Raw genomic sequence first — 24,830 nt, 5'->3', positions numbered from 1 at the left:
TCGTGCCAAACGGACTGACTTTTGTGTGTGGCGTTGTTGTCAGGCGGCGGCTTGTTCTGATAGGAAAATTGTCACCATATCGGTCGCTAGCTTTAATTAAGGTATTATTATTAAGTAACCGTTCATACATTCATGGTTCACCACTACCATCATCTTTCATAGCCAGCCAACTCGGGGAGTGAATGGTAAGTGTGGGGTAGTGGGCTTTTCTAGCATGGGCGCGCTCTGACATTTAACGTGCTGAAAATAGCTACTCCAAACATTACCCAGTGATGAAAACGTTTTTTTCCTCCCTTCTTTTTTCAAAGCCAGGTGACCACCCCCCCCCCCCCCCCCCCTATATAACTGACTGACAATTTCTTTTTTTAATTTAGTCAATGGTTCAACTAATATCTAATGGCTATTATGTTGTATTGTTGTTACTTTTTGAAGCTTCTGACTGAACCGCGTGATCAGATCTGCCATCGCAGTCAGTTCTAGAAAGCAGAGGCGCTGTAGAAAACATCTCAATGATGATCCGCAGTAGCCCCGCTTGGAACCCAACGTAAAGTTTCTGACATTTGGATGACTTTAAGTCATCCAAATGTCAGAAACTTTACGTAGGGTTCCGATCGAGCGGGGCTAGATCCACAGCTGTCACAGATCTGCTGTGGTGATTGGTACTATACTTTTAACGTTAGGCTATGGCTTAGTTAGGCTATATCTGACATGCAACGTTAGAACATCACTGTACAGTCTGTACCAGGCACTAAATGTAAATGTGTATATGATGAAGTCGTATAGTTGTAACTGCAGGAGTCCTGGAGTTGGCATGTCGGGTTGTTTTGACTTTACCTCCGTGACGTCTGTGTGAACAGGCAGTAAAGCATGACATAATGTGTGAACAATGACAACGCGCGGCCCAATCCAAATTCCAAGCTATAACATAAGACGGGTTTATGGCCTTGAGGCTAGAGTACACGTCAAAACACGAATCCATGTTTTCCTCCTCGGGTTAGAATCAAGCTTTTCTTCATTCTTAAATATTTACTACAGTAGTATAGCATAGCAGCACACAATTGTGTGTGTGTGTGTGTGTGTGTGTGTGTGTGTGTGTGAGAGCCCTGGTCCAGTGCTATGTGTGTGTGTGTTTGTCTTTTTAGTTTTTACCTTTACACATGCCTCCAAAAGAGTGAGTTCTATATTAAAACACCTGTCAAAATAAAATTTGATGTAGTCTCAGCATTGCAAGTAAAGTTTTTAACATATATAGAGGGTGTGTGTCTGTGCGTGTGTGCGTGCATGGGTTTAGCTATTTTCAACTTGAAACATGCTTGGAAACTGGCAGGCGGTCCGCTTGGAAAACAGTGAGTCACAGCAGCACAGAGCTAGCAACCAACTGTCTTAGGGGACCAAAGCCTCTAAGTAACACAACACAGTAGAAGACAGGGCTTTACAAGGCTTGCAGCAGCTAGCACACAGACAGGACTGAGACAAAGTGCATTGAGTGCATTAATTCCCTTTCACAACACACTGTGCAGTGTGCACACATCTTATGAAGTGGATGTCAGACTAATGTGGTATGTGATTGCATTCTCGGTTACAACGCGCACACACACACACACACACATTAACACGATCACGCTGACGACGGTGACCTGCACCTTACTTAACAGCACTGCCTTTTTTATTGTTTGTTGCAGACTATGCTTCCTGGTTGACCGTAGTACTGCAGTGCTCACCCCTTCTTCTTGATAGCTGGAATCCTGGGGGTGGTTTTGGCTCTTTCCCTCCTCCTGCTGCTAGCTCCAGTGGCAGTGGTGACTATATCCTTTCACCTGTTGCCTGGGAGCAGACCATGGAACTAACACATTCCAACAGCTAGTAGTTTGTGAATTCCAAACATCAACAACAACAACAATTGAATAAGAGAGTGTATTTGCTTACCAGCCAAACTGGCTTGAACAGGCCAGGCAGAGGGAGAGATGAGTTGGGCCGAAGAGGACTGGACTGTGGGGCTCTCTGGTCGAGCTCTGCAGAAAGTGAAGGACCTCCAGGTCCAACAGGAGAGACTGTCCAGAGAGAACAAACAGAGGCAGATTCAATTGGACAACACACAGGCTACCCTCAACAAACAGACTATCAAGGTACTGCTGCCATTGGTACATACTGTACATACTGTTAATTTAACGCTGACAGTTGGATACTGATAAATTAACCCTTGAGGATTTTACGACAGTTACGCTCGGCTTGTTCTACAGAGATTGTTTTTAATTTTATATTTAACATTTTCCAACATGTAAAACTGGTGTTGAGGGGATGTATTTGGGGACTGGGGAGGAGGGAGTCCACTTTTTGTCCTAGGCCGGGTCGTAACCGCAAGCTGCAGGGTCTGCATACTCACAACAAGCCTACTTCCCATTAGGCTTCCAGAAATAAATCTTTTTGGTGTTTTGAGTCACCATAGGAAATGAGAGACGTTTTAGGAAGGAACATTAGCTTAGCCTGTCGTCTTCTCTCCTTCCCCCCTCCGCCCAGCATGAGGAGACACACGGGGAGCTGCAAGATGTGCAGAGGGAGCTGAAGCTGGCGTATGCGGAGACACAGGCAGCGGCGCGTGCGTCAGAGCGGCTGTCTCAAGAGGCGCACACCAAGCAGGCTCTGGTGTGCTCTCTGGAGGGGCAGCTGGAGGCTGCCCGCTCCCTCACCCACAACCTCACACAGGAGGTCAAAAGGTCAGCATGGTGGGGAAATAATATTCATGTTGATAATAATAATACGCTTTATTTCTAAAGGGCTTTAAGAAAAAATGGGTTACAAAGTGCTTTACAATAACAAGATAAAATATAGCCATGATGATGATGAACAATAATGGCCCTATTTTTGTCAGTGTCTTATCCATTATACCTAAACTTCTTTGCCTTTTTTATTTTTTTTACTATTTTGAAAAACATTTTCTAATTGTTCAACTAGCCGATCTACATCGACACATTGTGAGCTTGTAGATCGGCCATTTGAACTATTACTTTAAAAAAAATTCTACAAGGCATACACAGGACAGTATGCCTTGATCCCGCCTCTAGCTGCCGCTGATTGCCCAGGCCGTTTGGTGGCCGGAGCATCGAGTCTGCCTGTGAGTTCCCAGATGGGAGCAGGAGGGGGGAACCCAGTGTACTCGCCGCTGCCTCATCTGGCTTAGTCAGATTAAAAAATAGGGCCCTAACAATTAATTAAAATGGTAAAACAACAACCAAGAATAATACAATACAAACAAATGGATCAAAGAATTGCAGCCCAAAAATGGGCGGTGTCATCTAGTAACGTCACAAATTGCCTCATTCACCGCTCCACTTCCTTCTGATGCCCCTTTCACAACAACACCACACACATCCATCCAACTCCACCCTTGTGCCCCGCCGTATCCATGTTTCCGTTTCTATTCTAGCTCTGTCTCCCTCCCTGTCTATCTGTCTCTGTTCCTGTCACCCTTTCTCCAATTGTTTGTTCTTCCATCCCTGGCTCCCTCTCTCCATGCCTGACTCTTTCTCTCTCTCTCTCCTCCCAGGTTGGAGGTGGAGCTGGAGAAGCTGCAGAACAGCAACCGGCCAGCAGACTCCAACTTGTTCTCCACACCATGTTGGAACATGGCCTCGCCGTGGGAACGCAATGGTATGGCTCTCTGTACACTCTGGTTCCATGACTGAATCTGTGTGCCCATTTCACACTGCTTATTTTTGTGTATGCAGGGTTCAAATGTATTATTATTTTTGTAGCTTTGTAGGACGTTCTACAAGGCCTTATGTGCCACAAGGCACAAAGTGGATAGATAACGGGTAACAGTAGGAGTATAGTTGGAAGAGCACCTCCAACTACTGCATATGAAGGTTATATCCAAATAGTCTACCATATTGGAGATTGGTTAAAACATTCAATTTCTATAGTGCTGGATTGTAGCTTTATACTGGAAAACTATTCTGAAGCCAGCAGAGATGTCATACATTTATTTCCCAATTCTCAGTCACCCTTTTCTCATCACACTTTGTCCATATCCCCTTGATCATAGACTCATAGTATCTCTGTCTGTCTGTCTTTTTCTCTCTCTCTCTCACCTCCCCTCTCTCTCCCTACCCCAATCTCTGTCTTTCTCTAGGGATTACAGTGCAGTGATCTCTGCTTCCTGTTTTGTTATTAGAACACAGTAGACCACAAGCGCTCCAGCTGTATTGTTTCTCATGGTTCTGGGTGTTGGTCGTCAGTCGTGGAACGGAACTCAACCCAAATGTTGTGCTTTTGTCCTTCAGGAGGTGTGAAGGAGGAGCAATCAGGGTACAGAGGAGGCGAGAGTCCTTCAGGAGGTGGGAACAAGGACCATCCAGGGCACAGAGGAGGGGAGAGAGACGTCAGGGTGAGTGACTACTAATGTGTGCCAGCCAACACCACGCCGGTCTCACTAAAGCAGTTTTAAGCCTCGACTGGTGGAGTCCCGCCCGTGTGGTTTTGCAAACTGTGAGCTCTAGAAATGGGAGTTGTAAGATTCAAACAGCTCTGTGTGAAACCGACTCTGTAATTTTAGCATTCAGGATGTCATAAATACACTTGGACAATAAAACAATCCTGAAAAACAAGACTGTGGCTCGCAAATTTGTATTTATGGCTGTTTGACGTAAATAAAGATTTTGAGCATTTAAAAGTGAGTTGCGCGCCACCGTCCTGTTTTTCATGATTCTATTTTTGCAGTTTGGCTCAGCACCAAGAAGCAGAAGATGTGCGTTATTGTTTTCTTTGGACAGTGAAAACTTCTGACACTCCCAGAGTTACAAATGGATAATGTTTTTATATATATTCCACGATTTTGTAACACCTTTTTCACCTGGTGCCAAATTGCCAATTGCCTAAGCTGTAATCCCGGGGGCTACTCTCCCTCTGCCAACCTGGGCTGAGCTCATGCTTCCTTCAATGCGTGAGGAGTGAGCAGGCCAATTCTTATTACCTGATGTGGGGGGGGGGGGGAAGTAGCGCATGGAAGGGACACGCTATTCCAACCATTTTCTTTCCCCTCCATAGGGCGCCCTGGCTAGAGTTCTCATCGGGCCTGAAAGTTACCCTACCCTACCCTACCCGGGTTGGCCGGAGGCTCAGCCCGACCCTAATAATTACCATAATGTTGGGCAACTTGGACCCGAAAAAAAGATCCACGGCGACTGGCGCTGTGGATCAAATGTTATTGAGACGAGTGTGTCACAGAACGGACTAATAGTCGCCGAAATAAAGGATTTATGTAACTCACGTTAATTGGCTGATAATGTTCCATTTCGAACATTCTAATGGTTTCCAGCAATTTCCAGGGGTGAGTAAACCTCTTCTGAATCAAAGTAGCAGAGATCTACTATAGGTTACTGTATCGTTCACATTAATCATTGCCTCTCAAACCCACATACCACATAAATACAAAATCATGGAAAATCACAGAGCCCTCTGTGGGGTCGGGTAAGGTCGGGTTCGGGCAGAGATTGAGAACTCTAGCAACAAGAGACTATTATTAACTGTGTTGTTGCTTGTGTTTAGGTTAATGGGTTAGGGATGTAACTTAATAACTAAAGCACATTTCTGTCTCTTTGTCTGTCTTCAGCAACAACTCCAGTATTCGGACACTCCCACATCCTCACTCCAACAGAACAAGAATACGCCCCTCCGCCACCGGTCGGACCAAACGGATGTCTTCGCCAGTCCCTCGTCTGTGTTTCCATGGGAACGCGATGACTCAAGGCGGGTTGCTAGGGGACGAAGCGCCCCCTCTCCCCAGACACCCCATGCTGAAGTCATCAGTCGGGGGCAGCTGGAACAGGTGGCTTGTGGGGTAGCGGAGAGCAGCAGTAAAGGAACGGAAAGTGAGTGAATGGCAGCTTGGATACAGCAATGGCTGCTAAAACCTGTGTAGTTTTGACTTGTTTGCATTCACGTATCAAATAACACACCATGTGACCCTTACTTAATGAGTACCTCTGCCCTGAAAAAGGAGGTAATGTTTTTGTCCACTCCTTTCTGTCTGCCTGTTGGCATGATATCTCAGGCAGTTATGAACAGATTTGCACAAAACTTAGAACTGATTAACTTTTTACACTGATTAGCCAAAAGGGGACGTGGTAGTAGCCTAGGTGTGCCACATCGCAAAAAGGCGCAGTACACTTCTGGACAGAGAGATCTGATAAACTGGTCTCACCACTTGGTTGCTCCAGTAGGGACCACTGAGTACTGTAGGCTAATGCATCATGAAGTTCTATTGAACAAAAGCGGACATGGTGACGGAAGCACCACAATAACTTATAAACAAGCTTCTACCTGGTTGTTGTGACCCACAGTACTGAGCACATTTTCTGTGTCATCCTGGTGTATCCAGCCTGTGTCCAGGTAACACTTGTTGTTCCCTAATAGGATGTTTAAAAACCAGCTCATCTAAACATTATTCCGCTTGCTCTCAGGCTTGCTTGTGTGTGTGTGTGTGTGTGTGTGTGTGTGTGTGTGTGTGTGTGTGTGTGTGTGTGTGTCAGTAGCTCAGAGCAGGAAGGGTACAATTCAATCTGAACCAATAAATCCTTCCTTTTAGCTGCGGGTGAGCAGCAGGGAGAGGGGAGGGTCACTGTTTACTTTGGTTGTTGGCTCTGTGTGTTTTTGTGCCAGTTTGCATGTTTGACAGTGGCTGTATATCTTTTGAGTCAATGACTATAAGGACATTGTTTCCGTGTGTGGCATGTGTTCAGAGTCAGAGAGAATCCTTCAATTGTCTCCCTGTTCACTGTGAGGTGACGCTGTACTAGTTAGTACTGTACCTAAGTCAGTACATAGCTGCTAGTGTTAACTGTCTGCCAGTACAGACAAGGAAGCAAGGTCATGGTTGCTGAGCGGTAGCTAATGTAAAGCCACAACCATCTGCTTTCAACCAGGACCTCATTCAGACAAGACTTATGAATGATTTCGACACTGACAGTTTGTAGTGGAAATTAGCTTGGCTGTTGATTAAAAACAAAATAACCCAGTTAATGGCTTTGGAAGCATCTGAGCAACTTGAAATATACCAACAGGCCTTGTGTGGAGAAAGCCCACAGTGGAAGGTGAGGGGTAGGCACAGGCAACACATGACCCCTAGCCTGCAGCTTTGCATTTGCACATAGGAACTGTGGCTGTCAATTGGGCAGTCATTATGAGCTGATTGACCCCATTTCTGTAACTGTCCGCTACTGCTACTGTGTTATGTCAGACTCGTCAATAATAGCATTATGTTATGCTTTAGCTATTGAAAAAATAGCAGATCTACAAGCTCATAGCGCGCTACCGAGTGGCGCTCTACGAGCTTGTAGGTCTGCTATTTTTGAAAAATCGAAGAACGACTGACATAGAAACAGCTGTCAGGGTGTAGAAGACATTTTTAGAATCAAAATGGGTTAAGACTGATATACTTAACGTCATATGACAAATAGCATAAATAGCTAATAAAAATCTATGAGCCTGTCGATCGCCTGTATTAGCTAATTGAAAAAAAGAATGGGGATCCCAGGGTTAACAGATTAAAATGGACCAGTAATCTCAAAGAAAAATATGCAAGTACAAAACCATAAATAAAACACCACTAATGTAATGGTAAAACAATTGAAGAAGGTGGCAATGAAAGAAACCTAGGACAATGTGTGTGTCCTGATGGATGATACCATCAAGAGAGCCTTTGGTTTCAGGTTTGCAACAGATGTTCATTATATCCAGAGGGAACATCAGTCACCATGGGAATATGCTTTTATAGGATCAATTTGTCCTTGAATATTTAATATGTATATGCTCTGCTCACACTGCCCAGTGATCTGTATTGACTCGTCGTCTAATGGAACACTGACTTGCCTCTGTGCCCGCCAGCGTCCGTGTCGGAGCTGCAAAGCCGCGTGGGGGCGTTGGAGGCAGAGTTGAGGGCGGAGGCCGCGAGGCTGACGGAGACACAGGCCCAGCTGGGCCAGAGTAGGAAGGAGGTGTCCGCCAGCGAGCAAAGCCTGCGGAAAGCACACGACCAGCTCAGCCTGACACACACACGCATGGCACAGGAGAGCGAGCGGGTACCACCAGACACACAAGAACCATGCATATACAGTACATCAAATGCACTATCGCCATTTATTTTATTTGAGGTTGGCTTCAGCATAACCTCACACCTTATTTGTGTGTGTGTGTGCCCAGGCGTCTGGGGCAGAGCAGAGGCTGAGACAGCTTCAGGAGGAGCTAAAGTGTCAGAGACAGAACGCTGAGAGCTGCCGACTCCAAAATCAACAACGTGTCAAGGACCTGGAGAAACAACATCAGAGGGTGAGACAGACAGACAGACAGACAGGTGGTGGGAACAGAAGGGTGGACTCACTGGAGTGAGAGTGAAAAGGGCAGAACAGATATGCTATAATGAGAAATGCATGTTGAGATGATGGTGGATAGACGGGTGGGTAAAGGGTTGGGACTCGTTGGGTTTTTAACAGTTTCGGGTCCTTACCGGGTCCATCTTAACGAGTCTGGTTCCTAACGGTTCTCTTAACGGTTCCTATATATGTTATTATTATCATTATTAATATTAATAATAATATTTTCATTCATTCTACAGTAGAATGAAAATTGTAATAATAATAATTGTGATTCCCTGGCGTGATTACTAAAGCAAAAATAATTATACAACACTATTATTTCAACTTGGGCGAGTCCAATTGGAGTCCATTGACTTTGGGTTTTGAGACCGAACTAGGCATATTAATTAATTCAGAGCGTATTCTGCAGGCACACGCCGTTGTCTCTTGCTGCTGCTGGCTGTACAGGCAGCAGGTACACAGGAGACTCTACACGAATCACTATACATTGATTAGATAATAACATTCACCTTGTTTCAGTAGAGAGGTTTCCTTAAAGTCAACATGCTCTACCACCTTTGCATGAAAGGATTGCACCACTGGTCAAATTCAACCACACTTCTAAGGACTTTTGCGTTTGTTCGACATGCTGCTGTTTTCGCTACTAGCCTACACACGTCTCCGACTCTCTGTCTGACCGTCTCTCTTGAAGTTTGCATGCATACTACTGATCCAAGACCAGTTGGTGTATCCACCCCACACACTCATTTAGGTGGGGTGACGTCACCATAGCTGCTTGCTAAACAAAATGGCACCTCATGTTTCAGTGTAGAAGATCCACATATTTCTACATGGCAGTAACTATCAGAGTCAAGACATACAGCATCAAAGCACTATTGACTAATGACGAGTTTGCATATGGATTAAGTGTATGCGTATTTGTGTGTGTGCATGATGTGCATGTGTGCATGGATTTTGTATGTATGTATGTATGTATGTATTGTATTTGTATGTGCATGCGTGTGTCAGGACTTGTTGGAACTCCAGAAGGAGAGACAGAGTCTGGAGAAGCAACATCAGCAGGAAGTGAATAAATTCAACCAGGAGATTCAACAGGCCAGGACGCTCCACAATGCACTGCAGGCCCAGGCGGAGAAGGTAGAGAACAGTACAGTACAGTACAGTACAGTGATTTTATTAATTTGCATCAGCATTGGCAGTGTACACATCCTCTCTGTTTCCAAGTTATTTCCTGCCTCTCCTTATCTCTCTCTCTCTCTCTCTCTCTCTCTCTTCTATTATTTACTCCAGAGGTCGATGAACTAATGTTACTTTCTCTCCCACGCTTCCTCCTCGACCTTGCTTTGCTGTTTTCTTTTCTTTCTCGCCTGCTGTTTCACTCTCTTGCTTTCTGTGTTTTCTTTCCCTATTCTCTCCTTCTCTTCTCTTGGTTTCTTCCCAGTGGAAGGGTTGAACAGCAAAGGTAATAACTGTGTGACGGTGTTTGACAGTGCAGAAAAACATGGTTATGGGAGGATGAAATCAACACATCACTGTTAACGTGTGTGTGACTGCTGGAGTCGGCATTCTTATGAAGGAAGGCATGAAGGCATGAGGGTGGCGTGGGGCTATTGCATGTGTGCGTTTGTGTGTGTCACAGAATTGTGCTGTATTGTTTTTAAGAGGTAATTATATTATATAATATATATTATATATTATACAAGTTGGATCAGGATTCAAATGCAAACGTAGTACCGGTAACCTACTAGTTGATACCTGCCAGGTCGACTATTTCAATGACTTCCATTCATAAACCAGACCAGCTGCTCACAGAGATTACATTCTAAACAATGGCTATTCAGTCTGCCCACAATGTCTGTGTCAATCTTAACTGGAACCAGACGTTTATATTTTATTCTTATCTTGTTTGGTGTAATACAGCCTTGTACACACATCAGCACAAAAAAGTCACAGATTGTGTTGAATCCAGTAGAAAACTTGGAAAATCAAACTAATGTTTGCTGGCTGATGGTATGCATGCATTTCTTGTGACCCAGTTCACAACTTGAAATAAAGATATGTTGTATTTGTGTTTTAAAATACTGTTTATGCAGGCCTTGAGTAGTCCTCACACACTCTACAATTTCAAATATGGAAAGTAATCTCATAAATCCTAGAAGGACAGTGTACTTTCAAAGTCAGGTAAAATCTGTATGTTTATGTCTGTTATATTGGCTTATTCAATTGCCTTGTCGTGATTATTCATGCATTACAACAAGCATTACAAGCCATGAGGTAATGTGTGTATGAATGACCTTTCTATGCAAACCACCAGGGCTGGGTGATATGGACTAAATGTAACAACATGGGAGGTGGCGCAGTCTGTAGCGCTGTCTGGGTTACAAAGATTGTGGGACAAAATGTAACATTTCTTGATATTGATATAATATTGAAATATTGCCCAGCCCTAGGCCAGACAGAATAGGCCTGGTAAAGTGTTTGCTTAACCTAGTTAAAGCTGCTGAGTTGTTCCCAGAGTGGTAGAGGGTGCATTAGATGGATCTCATGGTACAGTAGATATTGGTTTCATTTAGGGATGTCCTGATCGGATCGGGTGATCGGAAATCGGAGTCAATCACGTCATTTTCAAATGATCGGGAGAAATAAATCTGAGATTATTGTTTTTTTTTTCTCCAATAAAATAGTGTGTCTAAATAGGCTTGTCTCTAATGTAAATCTCAAAGAAAGATGTATAAACAATGATATTTTGTGAAAACTGTCATGTTTATGCTTGATGTTTGTCCTCCTGAGGCACTAAAGTTCCAGCAGGCAAACACTTGGGGCTCCATTTTCGTTTGTTCTTTCTAAATACGCTGTTTTGGGATTTAGCAGTGGGGAAGGGGTGTTCCCTCACTAAAGTTGGTATTTCGGATACCTGTCTAAATCCCTAAAACACCTCCGTTAACCATTATATTATGCATAGGCATTTTTCTTCTCCACCCCGCACAGAGCCAAGAACACTCGTATTTTCATTGAATCGCAACTCGCTCAAATCTCGCTCATTTTTTTCTCAGTTCTATGTAAATTAACAAATTAGGGCTTTCATTTGGTATATAGATTGTGCGTGTAGGCCGTCTCTACGGAACGGTATGAAGCGAAAAAGATTTAGACATCGGATTAAAGTAAACCCCATTTGCTGCTATGGGGTGATGAACTGAATGAGCAAATGGAATCGCGCACGCCTGGCACAAATAACTTCTTTGACTATACAATTATATAAACACAATGGACACAAGGAACACTGGACGCTCAATTCTGCTGATTATAGGAAAATTATAAAGAGATGCATTGGAGAATAAGGAGAGATGACGCAGCCTGCACTACGCGGACATCTCCATGCAGGCACGGTGCACGATGCTCTTTACCAAACTAATTTGGCATACGGTTTACGGGTGCTTTTAAAATGCACTATGCGCCTTCCCAAATGTGTGTGACCAAAATAACAATTTAGGGGAAAGCGTGCCAGCACGCCCATGACCACACCTCTAGGTGAAAATACTGGTGTCGACAAAAACAATACCACTTAAGGGACAGAGAAAGCTCTTATATTTGTAATTTCCGGGTAGCGGCTGAATTGCGGGCCGCGTTGCGGGTAAAGGCGGCGACGAAATTGGAGCCCTATGTCTCAAAGATCATGCAACAAAGACATTCACAGAGGCGTGAAATATACCCATGATGAAAACAAAGGAATGCAACCCCCACTATGCATTATGATAATGTCCTGTAGTATGCCTATCTATCTCTGAATGATAGCCAAAGCCATGCAAATGGTGTTTTCTCTACAAGAGTTTTAATATTGCCTTCAGTTCCATAAGCTGTAGTTGCAAGATTCACTCAATCTTCAATTTTTTACCTTAGAATAATTTAAAGGCAACAGACTAGACTAGAGTGACATACATTTCTCACATGGAATAAGTGTTGTATAAAAATGTAAAGATCGGATCGGTAAAAATCGGTGTCGGCATGTCTCAAAATGAAATGATCAGAATCGGATCGGGAGCAAAAAACGTGAACGGGACATCCCTAGTTTCATTGCTCCCTGCCACCCCTCCACCTCTCCTTCCCTGATCATTTCCTTTTGTTCTCCTGATTGTCTTAAAAACAAACATGGCTTTATTCGTTTATTTATGGCTTCTATTACTCCTGGATTGTCCCATGTTCATAATTTACACTCTAACTGCGCCCCATGTACTGAACGATATATTTCACGTCTGTCTGTCTGTCTGTCTGTCTGTCTGTCTGTCTGTCTGTCTGTGTCTACCAGGTGTCTCTTCAGAAGCAAGCGTTGGAAAAAGAGATTGAAACTCTCAAAGAGAAACTGAAGTGGACAGAAGGAGAGCTAAAAGAAAGCCAAAAGAAAGATGCACAGACACAAGCCAAACTGACGGTAACACACACAATTCCACTCAAATGAACTAGCCATATGTGACTGTAGGTCTAGACATGTCTGTTAATTATTCATTACCTAAGCAGTGGGCACATAATACATTATCTGAATTTTTTAACAGCTTATGAATCTGTCCCCTGCCATATGTCACTTTGAAGATAATGAGCAAGTATTAGCTTTATGGTTAGTGTAACAGTTTTGGTCAAGAGATGCACGCACATCCACAAATTCTAACGGGTGCAGGATCCAAAAAAATAACTAAGAAAGGAGAGAGGAGTGGTGTGTGGATCTCCTCTCTCCTTTCTTAGTGTAACAGTTTTAACATACTGTAATTCTAGTGTTTATAGAGTTGATAACTATATACAGTAAATGATACAGCCAACATTATTACAGAAGATGTAAGCTGATAAAACAGTAGTGGGACCAATCATGCATTTATTTATCCTATAGCCACACCCTGGAAGACATTCTTTTGTCAAATTCGGTCGGCTTCGGGCCGCCTGCTGGCCTAGTGTTCCAGGCGCATGCAACATATCCACACTTTTCCTGGGCTGTGTGTGCTCCACTTCCTGTCGATTTGATCCAATGAAATCCAATTAAACTGGTCAGATGACCAATGATATCCAATGAAATCAACAGGAAGTGGAGCGCACACAGCCCAGGAAAAGTGTGGATAGGCTTTGGCCCGACAGCGCATCACGTGTTTGAGTCCCGTTCATGACGACCTTTGCTGTCAGTCTTCACTTGATAATATCGATAAAGGCAGAAAAGCCAAAAACAAATCTTAAAAAAACTGTCTGCTTCTAGTGGACTTTTATTGTTTTTAATGTGCAGTAGGCCTATCATCATATTAAATGATTTTTAACTAATTCCTATGCTTGAGTGTGCATGAAGTTTGACGATTTTGAGAACCCTGAGAACCCTCTTCATGCATAGTAGTGACATACATGCACCAAACATAAGTTTAATATGAAGATCTTTCTTTACCAAGCATTTGATAGCAGTGATGTTCGAGGATCGTTGTAGCATTGTCATAATTTATGTACCACACATGAAGGAGATTTCATTACCAGTCCGCCTATCCTGGCACTTAATTATTTATCATTTCAACTGTTGTTTTGTCCTTAACTTCAGTTTTGACTGAATTTCCTTCACCACTTCCTGGTGTGTTAGGAGGCAGTGCGGGAGGCGGAGGGCGCGGCAGCGAGCCTGGAGCAGAGCAAGAGGAGAGAGAGGGCTCTGGAGGAGGAGGGGCGGAGGCTGGCAGAGGAGCGGGCCGACGCCCTGCACCTCCTCAAAGAACTGCAAGGTGACAATGAGGAAAGAGATGGACGGGTGTGGTCCGAGCGCCATGTGTGATTAATTATTGATTTCATAACGGTCTGATAGACATCTGTTGGCCATAATAAAGCCAGGGTGATTGCATTACACATGGCCTTTTCTTTTATATTCATGTCCTCTCGTTCACAATGTAGCCTCAGTCAAATGCTGACCCCTGCTGGTCAATTGCTTAACATCTGCAGACTTGGAGCAGGCAGTATCAAGGCCTGGGACTCCCTCTTTCATTGGTGTTCCGCCATTGATTGTGTCTAAACCCTAACATTTAACTTCAGTAAAATTATGCAGAAACCTAAGCTCACAAACACTATGCCTAACCCTAACAGAAATTATGCCTAAACCTAACCTCAAAACCCCAGAGGCCCAGGCTGGAAATATTTAAAAATTAATAATCAACTGACTATCAATGAAAGTGTTTATTTTATTTTATTTAGCGTTACGTATTAATGTTAGATAGTTCGATCAATTAAAATATAAATATAGTGAAAATGGAAAACAAGACAGGCACGCCCTTTGAGCAGCCGACTTCCTCGTGCATCTCGTGGACAACCGTGTTGTTCAAGGAAAGATAGGTTTTCATTGGTTTCAAAGTTGAATATTTTCCCCCATCCCTACACTAGCTGTTCCATGATATTCAATATTGAATGTTTGAAAACAAAGTTTGTTATAAGACTCAATAAGACTTTGTATTGTATTATCCCTTTCAATTCCAGAGCAGAAGGCAGCCACCCCGTTGCCCCCTGTCCAGTTTACCTCCATTGGACCGAGCTACCCCTCTCAGCCCTACACCTCAAACCACCCACCCCGACCTCTGGCTTCCACCAAGCAGCGTCCCGCTAGCAGCACCTCCCGAGACGAGCGGGCTGGAGGGGTGGAGGAGGAGGAGGAGGAGGAGCAGGTTTCAACAAAGTATCCCAGTGACCGAGAGCCTGGGGAAGGAATCGACTCAGAGCACATCACCGCCTTCAACTCCCAAGGCTCTGAAAGGTGTCGGAGTCGAGAAGGGAGAGGGAACGCTAGGGAGGAAGACGGTGATGAGGAGAGGAAGAGTGCCAACAATGAAGGTGACACAATGCGGTGCGACGGCTCCGGGACTGAGACACACTCCAAACTCGACTTTGTTGCTCCTAACACCCCTGCTGCTTCCTCTATGGACTGTGATCATGAATCTCAACCAATGTTCTCCCCAGTACGGTCAACCACTCTCAGACCCAACGAACACGCCTTGACAGCTGAAGCCGACCTGCGGACGGAGAACGCCTCACTACGTTCAGAGCTCTGTGACGCCCGTGAAGAGCTCCAGAAACGCCTGGAGGACCTGGAGAGCCAGCGCCGGGCAGAGACCGAAGCCAGGACGCGACTTAAACAGCTCAGCCGCAAACACGCCAGCCAAGCCGGGGAGAAAGAGGAGCAGGAGAAGCAGAGGAAGGCAGAGCAGGAGTGTATGAGGGCAGAGACGGAAAGCTTAAGCAGGGCTCTGGCTGCTCTGGAGTCAGAAGTTAAGAGGGAGAGGGAGGAGCAAGAGACGATAAAGAGAGGGGAGTTCGACGAGGCGAAGGAGAGAGCTCTGGAAGACAGGGAGAGTGAAATGATGGATCTGAATGTTCAGCTCAAGAAGCAGCTGGCCGAGGTGAAGGCCCAGCTGGCTTTAGAACGAGATGAGAGGGAGAGGGAGGAAGAGGAGAGGAAGAGGATGATGACGGCGGGCAGGGAGGGAAAGCTGGACTTGAGCCTCAAGTTTGCGCAGCTGGAAGCCGAGTTGGAGGAGCTGAAGAGTCGTGGCAAGAAAGAGCTGCCGGATGAAAAGAAGCTTCCAGAAGCCAACAGCCCTCTGACATATCTGTGTCTCCACAGCGACGAGTTTAACTCCAATGTCGTCAGCCTCGATGACAAGCTCCTCCCCTCCCCAGAGCAGCACCGCCTCTTCTGCGAGTCCGCCAATCGGCGCAATGCAGACTTTTCCTGGGTGACAGATCTCATCCAGGGCGACTCGAGAACTGAGGAGCAAACTGTGCTGGAAGACACCACTGTAAGAAAGCATGTGCAGGGGTCTGGTACCCCAGACCAGGAGGAGGTTCCCATGGGCCTCCAGACGCCTGAGTCTGCTTCTTGTGACCTGGCCAAGGAGGTAGAGTGTCTGCGTGAAGAGAAGATCAGAGAGGTTGTGCGGGCCAAGCAGTGCCAGGCCAAGTTGGAGGCCATGCAGAGCCAGGTAGATTTAATTAGTTTCTTCAAACTATAATGTACACAATATACAAGATTATGTGATTGATAATGTATTGAATATCATGCAACAGATTGTTCTGGTGCTTCATTGTGATTGGCTGGGCAATGTTTGAAGACTTTGTAAAATGTTCTATAAACATTAAACACACCTACAGTAGCATAACATCAGTATCACTGTAGCAAACTAATTGTTTTAAAATGTTCCGAATAGTGCCCTAAATGTTCTAATATCACTGTAAACCACGGCCTCTTGGAGCTTATTAAGTGGAGCCTTGATAACAAACATGGCCCTGTTTGTAGCATGAGGCAGCTTGATGTAGATAGATGGTTAGCCCTGGACATGATGCTATGGTAGTATGTCGCAGGGACTTACCCCTATCCAACCTTTGATGCGGAGTGCCAAGCAGGGAGGCAGAGTGTACTGTTTTTATAGTTTTGGCTTGATATGACTCGGTGGGGTATTGAACCACAACCTCCCAGTCTCAGGACAGACAGTGGACACTATAACCACAAAGCCACTGAACTACGGCAGTGCATTTGGCAGAGAGGCAATTTCTATTAGAAAACATTTATTGAAGTCTTCCAGTTCTTTTCTTTCTCACTGCCCCCCTCTCTCTCCCTCTCTCTCCCCCTATCTCTCCCCATACCCCCACTGCACCCCCTCAACAGGTGACATGTCAGACGCAGCAGCTAACCATGGCCTTCGACAGGCAGAGTCGGCACATCACGGACCTGCTGGCAGAGCTGCAGGAGAAGGAGGGCGCCCTCCGCAGCCAAGAAGAGGAACTACTGCGCTGCCGGCAGCAGATGGCAACACTCAGGGCACAGAGAGAAGACGAGGAGAGGACGGGAACAAAAGAGGGAGAGAGAATGACAGCAGAAGGCTGTGGGGACAAGAAGCATGAGAAGGAAGTCACCAGATTTAACCACTCGGAGGAGTTGACAAACGTCCCCCGTGACGCGTTATCCGCTAGTTGGGGCCGGGGTTATTCAGATCTGAAGAAGACCAGAAGTCCAGGAAAGGATGTTGCTTCCTGTCCAGTCGAGGAAATGGTTCACTCCACCAATTTGTTGAGTGATGTCATCACGAAGAGAGAAAGACGTGCAGAAGATGAGGAGAGTGAGATTGCGGCTGAAGAAGTGCCGAGAAGCATTTCTCAGCCTCGGGTCCTACAGCAGCAGGTAGGGTTCAGTTGAGAGACGCAGAGTAACAATGCACATGCTCTCAGTGAAATGTCCTGTTTTAGGCCTCATAGACGGATGTAACTAAAGATGTTTTGAACGGTTCACAAAGTCTGTGTCATTTTAGATTTTTGCCTTGACTATTCAAAAAGAGCAGGTATACAAGCTCACTGCGTAACTCACTTCGTGCTTTTGTGGAATTATCTTGAAAACTACTGGTTTAGAGGGTTTGAATAATTGGCCTCAGGTCTTCAATGGGTTAATAATGGATTTTCCTTATTTATATAATCTTAATGTACAGTATTTCATACTATTACATATACATCTACTACTATATGTATTTTATTTTATTTTATTTTGTTTTATTTACTATATGTATTTCATACTGTACATATAGTACCCGTAATAAATGCTAATCATTCATTAGTATAATGTGTAATTTCCCTCGTGTCCAGATGGAGGCACTGCAGACAGAGCTACAGGTTCTCTCTGAGGAGAACCAGAGGCAGGCTGAGGAGTTGGCTATGTGGAGGCTAACCTCCCAGCCTGTTCCAAGCCTTGACCAGACGCTCAGTCAGCCACACATCCTGGACCAAACCTCTGCTCTCAGGCAGACTTTGGTCCAGTCAACCCAGCAGCAGCCGCAGACTCGGCGAGAGATCCAGGCTGTTGTTCCAGCCGCTCATGCCCAGGATGAAGCTCCTGTGCTTGGTCCTAAATACCCGGCTGCCCCTGGTGTCCCCCAGAGGCTCAGCACTGTGACGCTAATCAGAGAGGATGAGCTCCTCCTGTCCTGCTCGTCTAACAGAATGCAGGGCCGCACCCTGGGTTCCAGGTAACGCGCATGCACTACATACTTTTACTTGCTTATGGCCATGGATTGATAAATCGATTTGCATTGGCACTCAACCTAAAGCATAATGCATGTTCTTACCAGAGTTAGTGTACTGATATGTATTTCTCTCCTTTTTGAATAAATAATGTTCTTGTTCCATCAACAGACTACAGCACAGTAACTATCCTGAAACAAAGATTGTTGTCCAGCATAAAAGGAAGACCTCAGCACCTCAGGACTTCATGCAGGAGCCTGTCATGGATGATCATGGGGTGACTCATTATTATTGACTCCTGTTTTATTGTCATTACTTTTATATTTATGATATATAAATAAGGATAAACAAATTAAACATTCTAAACATTCTATTACATTTAGAACATTTAAGGTGTATTTGTCAATGGTAAACAAAAGAAGAAAAAATATATGCAAATGTCACATCACTTTTACAGTATTGAAAACACTAGTTGCCGGAATTCTATGAAAGGTTCCGTCACATTTTGAGGATAATGAATGACGATCTCTGTATTACCAATACACATTATTTCTCTGAATAACTGGATTAAATGTGGCCTTAAATAATTCTCTTTCTCCAGGATTCTGAGAAAGAAAACATGAATGTAAAACACTCACAGACCAAAGAGCGACAATGCAAGGAGAAAGCTGAAGTCATCCAAAAAATATCCAACAACAGCAGACAGCAGCACGTCGCCAAAGACACCCATGTAACCTCAGAGATCCACAAACAGGCCCCAGAAACCCGAGTGAACGCGTCTAGGACCCTCGTTACCAGTCACTTGAGCCAGGAGGACTCCGAGAGTGAGGGTCTCGGCAAGATGAAGAGCGTCTGCACACAGACGGAACACGAGATGAATCCCACTAGCCTCTCTGCAGTGTCAGAACTCCAGCATGCATACACGCAGACCGAAGGAGAGGAGATAGAGGAGGTTGAGGAGTCAACAGCATCTCCGCCCATCTCTCCCATCCCAGTACCCATGGGGTTTGGAGACAAGATGCTGTTTGCTGGCTCCTTCCCCATCCCGGCTGACCCCGCCCGTCTGGCAGAACGCATCCGTCGCAACCGCTGCCAGCTGTCGGCTGCCTTTGACGACACAGAGTACGAACCCTATGGCCTGCCCGAGGTTGTTATGAAAGGTGTGTTTGGCAGTCCTTTGTTGGTAAAGATTGGTGAATGATTTTGGTAGTTAAAAATCTGGGGTGAATAAAGTTGTCCAAAAACAGTGAGGAGGTCGAAGGTTTGTAATTCTAATAAATTATGACACAGTATGACTATACTGAATATTATAAATGATAAAGACAACTTAAAGGAAAACCTTTTTTCAACCAAGGTTCATGTTTGAGGTTGATATTATTGTTATTAGAGTCAATTTGTCACCCCCCCCCCCCTTCACATTCAGTAGATTTTTGTGGCCAGATGTAATTTCTTGGTGTCTAGTAGGACTATCGTAAATAATAAAAAAGAAATCGCTATAAAATGTTGTAATTCTTTTTTTTTTGTCAAAACTAGCTAGAATCGCTAAAATGAAAAAGCAAATGAAAAAAGAAAAACGTAAAAGAAATATGTATAAAGTTGTCCTTTTATCATCTTTTAACGTAGGTTACAACTACAGCAAGTTGTGGTTTGGTTGCCAGTCAGTCAGTATAACATACTGGAATCTTAATGGGGACATCCTCTATGGTTTTATCCCCACATTATTTCTTAATTCATCCTTGGTATACTTCATGTACTTTGTTGCACTGTCTCTTATTTATTTCAATTTGTTTGTCTCTTGCACTTCCTCCATTCTCTTCTCTCAATATATCCATCCTTTCTTGACCCGTATTTTCGTTTCTCACTTTCTCTTGGGTAGGTTTTGCAGACATCCCCAGTGGGGCCTCCTGTCCCTACATTGTGAGAAGGGGTTTGTTGGGGACAGCTGCTGTACCGCTCCCTCAGAAGGAACAACTCCTGTGTGAAGAGACTGATTAGACCTCAGGTCCACCAAATCCAGGTACACTAGATCCGTGTTATATTTCATGTTCTCTTCATGCCACTGAAAACGGTCACCAAGTTAGTTCAATCAGCAGATAACTCCCTTTTTTTTGCTCATCAAAATGAAATGTATAACAGAATTTTTATTTAGATTCATGATAATTTGGTGAGGGAGAATATGATTCGTTTTAGTGGCTCATCCAAAAGCTGCACCTCTTCAACAATTGTTTCAGAAAATACTATAATACAATTAACAGTGTCCAAAGGCTTTTATAGTAGACTCTCAATGAATGTCTATTTATATAACATAAGTTATCTGAGGTGGCATGGGGGTAAAACATTCACATACAGAGATTCCCAGCAGCTGTGCCTATGGCTTGGCAGGGCACTCCAATGAACATGCTTGCCAGTGTTTGTGGATGGGAAGTTGGCGAGGAACCATGTCCTTGGCTCCGCAGCAGTACCTGCTGCTGGTTGGACGGTGCACTTTCTGCAGTGTTCTAGAAGGTGGGGAGGCCTGGCGAACCTCCCTGCGTTACACTGTCTTGCTGAAACCTCTTTCTGTCTTGTGAAAAGAAGCAGCTGGTGACCCGATGGCCAAATTTCAATATCCCCAAAATCTTGGCCACTCGCTCACTCACACTCGGTCACTCCAGCATGGTGGTGTTGCAGTGAAATTGGTGACCTGGTGAAATATGTGACAATTGTGTAGACAATCACATAATGTAAATTGTTGCAGTTTGTTTATTAGCAGAGTTCAACATAGAGGTTTTTAGGCCACGTATTTAAAGGCCTCCATGTAAGTTGTGTGAAGTCCACAAGATGGTATTAGAATGTGGTGTAAGTGTATCAGAGGAGTCTTGTGGTTGTCTACTCCAGGGGTTCTCAACCTGGGGGTCGCCAAATTATTTTTATATATATATTTGCAACTGAATGGCTACACCAGGAGTCTTCAACGTTTTCCAGGCCAAGGACCCCCTAGCTGAGAGAGAGATGAAGCAGGCCAGGCCCATCCACTACATATTGTATACAGTACAATTATTGTTTAGCAGTTTTTTCCTAGATTTCATAGATGGCGTCATATACTGTTTGAGTGCACTTCGATGTTGGATTCATGTTAATGTGTATGGAGTTTTCTGACTTTAACCACTTAAACTGTCAATACTTTGTAATAGTAAACATGACCTTTTACTCTCTACTTGGTCTGCTCTTTTGTCACACCAAACCTCTTTGCCGAGAATAGGCGATCTACAAGCTCACACCTTGCGATGTATTCTGAGCTTGTAGATCTTATATTTGTGGTTAAAGTTCTCAGAATAGGGATGCTAGTGGTTAATGTAAAAATAATAAAGTGTCCTGTCGCACAAACATTTGATGGCCCCCCTTTAGTAACACTGAGGACCCCCTGTTGAAGACCCCTGGTCTACACCCTCACCATCACAGTGGCCATGTGTTTAGAGTGTCTGCCCTGAGAATGGGAGGTCGGGGTTCGATCCCTGACCGGGTCATACCAAACACTGAAAAATGGGACCCAGTGGCCCTTTCTGAAACCAGTCCCTTGACTTGAAGTGTGCTCTCGGGAGGTTCCCTCGTCAGGAAGTGCCCCTCCAGCTGAATCAAGTTCCCTTGATTAGGGTGCTGGGTATAAAAAACTGTTTGGAAATACACTCGCCCTCCTTGTGCAGAAACAGGAAACAGACACCATTTGTTGCCATGGTTACCATCATGCAATTGTGTTACCTGTTATTTTGTTTGTACAGTTATATTGCATTGCATGGTGTATGTTTGTGTGACATGTGGATTTCATTAATATGGAAAAATGAAATACAGCGTGACTGTCAAAAATATATATGACATATCATATACATCCATGGTGTTTATAAATCATTGTTAAAAGTTGTTTTGTTTGTGTGGTTTTGTTTTATAGTTTTTCACGTGGGGTAAATAAAGAGCCCTTGTGAACATCAGTTAGAGCGTTGTCTATTCTGCATCAGATGAAGATTGTTTAGGAGGAGTTTATTTATCATTTATTTGTGGTGGAACTTACATTTGTAGGTCGCGGTTTCCATGCGGACAGAGAGCAGGGCTGCACAAGGCAATCAAGTCTAGATCGGCACAGACTCGCTCTTGAGGGCTTTATAAGCCACTTCCACTCAGAAAGGGGGCTTGCCTCCCTGCTTGGCACTCAGCATCAAAGGTTGGATTGTGGATAAGTCCCTGCGACATACTGTACTAGGCTACTAGTGTCATGTCGAGGGGATGTACTTGTACATCAAGCTGCCTCACACTACAGAAACAGGAGATGGGCTCCTGCCCTATGGGCCTCATGGCTCGGCAAGGCTTACTTACTACACCCTCCACAGGCAGGGCAACAATGGGGGGTGGGGGTTTGACAGGGACCACAATGGTGGGTGGGGACATGGACCTCAGGGTTACACATGGAATGCCTTCATGTACAGTATGATTTGTGCTGGTTCCCAACCTGGAATGCCTTCATGTTCAATATGATTTGTGCTGGTTCCCAACAGATCCAGAGATCAATCAGATCCGACTCTGGTACGTCACCAAAGGCACACGTTAAGTCACCAGCAACACTTTAAGATGCACTACACTGCCTAAACCTCTGCATCCGCTGCACTGATCCAGGAACTGTGGTCATGTCATGTAATCTGGCCAGCAAGACCAACTTTGACTAGTTGTGTCTGCACTGTTCCAGCTGCATGAAACGCCTCAAAGGGAAACTAGAAGAACTAATAATTGTGTTGAGTTTGTCTTCTGATGAGTTGTTATTTTGAATGCAATGACTTGACACCAACTCATATCTTTTAAGAGGTAGAGCTTAGATGTTTTGTTATATACCCGTATGTATAAGCTGATCCCAAATCCACATTTTCAAATGGGTTTAATTTTAGTTTTTCTGTTTTTTTTAGAGCCTATATCCCACAGATTTAGCCCATCGGTCTAGTTTTGCTATACTGAACTAAGTGGCTTAATTTTATGCTTTTGTTTAAATCAACCTGTTGCCAAGAAAATGAAATTGTTTTGTTGAGACTCATTATTTATGAACGCTTGAATGTGTTTGTGTGCAGAGCACGTCGTTTACAATAATTTGTAGTGTATTTGGTTTGTGTAGGGGCAGTGGATATGTGATGTCTTTGAACACGTATGTTATCGCTCTTACTGTTTCATGTGGGGAGAGAGGTACTGTAGACTAGCTAGAGACAGGGAAAGCATGCGTGTATGACTCAATCCAACGTCCCTTGGTTTCCGCTCCATGTATGGTGATCCATTCTGCCTTCTCTATGTTTCTCTCTATCCTCTCCTCCTTTGCTGTTCTCTCACTCTTGACACTCACAAGTACACACGACTTGGCTTTGCTCTGAATTTAATGTATTGCTCTGAATTGAATGACAACTAAATGTGTGAAGCTTTATTTTTGAATAGAGTATAGCTTTTTCATCTGTCTTTTGGACCAGATATAATATGTTTGAGTGATGTAATTATTATTATTTTAGTTTAGTTTAGTTCAGACAAGTTTGGCCAACATGCAGTGATTTGTAGATCAGTGTTAAATTGAAGTACATGCACTTTTGTGTGCAGACTAAGTGTCCTAATAATAATAAAACTGATTGTCAAGTTTCTCTTGGCAGCTGACACATTTTGAGCTATATATTTACAATTACATCTTTGCACTGCCATACTATTGGAACAGAGCAGCATCTTTGAAAGTGTCAAAGTTAAATGTTATATGATAGTTTATAAAGTTTGTTGTTTACTGACTATAGGTTGGGATATCATTTGAAGTAATGGGGAGTGGGGACAGTCATTACAGTCACTGATTTGATATGATGTCGTTGGCATTCGTCATGTTGACCTGGACCAACCCCCCACTTCTCCCATTAATTGCCTTCATGGGATTTGTAGTCCATCAGCGTGACTCGTCACACCACTGTGAATATCTTCCCCTGTTTAAAACTTGTTTGTGAATGTAGCTTCATGTTGGCAGAATAAAATGATTAGCTCGGAATTTGACTGACTCGTCTTTTTAAAAGTTTTGTCCGTTTTACTTTTTTTGTTACAAAGAGTTTTAGATATTCTCCATTTCATGTATTATATTTTCAACTGTTTCAGGCAGCTGATGACACACATAAGCACAGTTTAACTACTGACTGACAATGTAAACTAAATGATGATCAAGGTATTGTAATAATTTATGATTATGTTGGATTAATCAGAAGATTATCATTTCCATATATTTATTTTCTAACATCCTCTCCCTTTCTCTCTCCATCAAACATGTAATTGGGAAGATGTCACGGAATTGAGAAAGGAGTAGAGGACTTAACTCTCCCAGCCTGAGTGCCTGGTATATTTCATCTGGCACTTTCTCCTTGAAAGAAAGAAATATGGTTTGGAACATAACTGGGACTCTGGGGTAACAAATGGCCCCGGTGCCTCCTA

General features: G+C 44.0%; 1 protein-coding gene across 2 annotated transcripts; it reads left to right on the top strand.

The window, feature by feature from the left end:
- Positions 1-25: 25 nt before the first annotated feature.
- LOC310873523 (uncharacterized protein) lies at positions 26-24,396 on the top strand. 2 transcript variants are annotated; one of them, XM_083785957.1, is made up of 18 exons: positions 26-185; positions 1,930-2,126; positions 2,518-2,714; positions 3,545-3,648; positions 4,281-4,384; positions 5,609-5,867; positions 7,882-8,075; positions 8,197-8,322; positions 9,378-9,506; positions 12,673-12,795; positions 13,969-14,104; positions 14,847-16,345; positions 17,029-17,541; positions 17,997-18,376; positions 18,543-18,648; positions 18,973-19,531; positions 20,248-20,388; positions 22,898-24,396. In XM_083785957.1, exons 2-17 carry the CDS (start codon positions 1,965-1,967, stop codon positions 20,364-20,366), a joined length of 4,710 nt encoding a protein of 1,569 aa, XP_083642083.1. In that variant the 5' UTR covers positions 26-185; positions 1,930-1,964; the 3' UTR covers positions 20,367-20,388; positions 22,898-24,396. The 2 variants fall into 2 exon arrangements, with proteins under 2 accessions (XP_083642083.1, XP_083642084.1); XM_083785958.1 differs by lacking the exons at positions 26-185; positions 9,378-9,506 and having other exon boundaries at positions 1,810-2,126.
- The last annotated feature ends 434 nt before the right edge of the window (positions 24,397-24,830 follow it).

This window comes from Protomyctophum parallelum (assembly GCF_964188405.1).
Source record: "Protomyctophum parallelum genome assembly, chromosome: 16".
In the NCBI taxonomy this organism is placed as follows: Eukaryota; Metazoa; Chordata; class Actinopteri; order Myctophiformes; family Myctophidae; genus Protomyctophum; species Protomyctophum parallelum.
Note: the sequence above shows the minus strand (reverse complement) of the source record. Positions and strands in the feature narration are given on the sequence as shown.

What these genes read in the sequence shown, in the direction of transcription:
- LOC310873523 (XM_083785957.1), top strand. Translation starts at nt 1,965, where the DNA reads ATGAGTTGGGCCGAAGAGGACTGGACTGTGGGGCTCTCTGGTCGAGCT. An exon ending in TCAACAAACAGACTATCAAG is followed by an intron (nt 2,127 to 2,517) that starts GTACTGCTGCCA and finishes CCCTCCGCCCAG; the next exon opens with CATGAGGAGACACACGGGGA. An exon ending in GGCCGCACCCTGGGTTCCAG is followed by an intron (nt 18,377 to 18,542) that starts GTAACGCGCATG and finishes TTCCATCAACAG; the next exon opens with ACTACAGCACAGTAACTATC.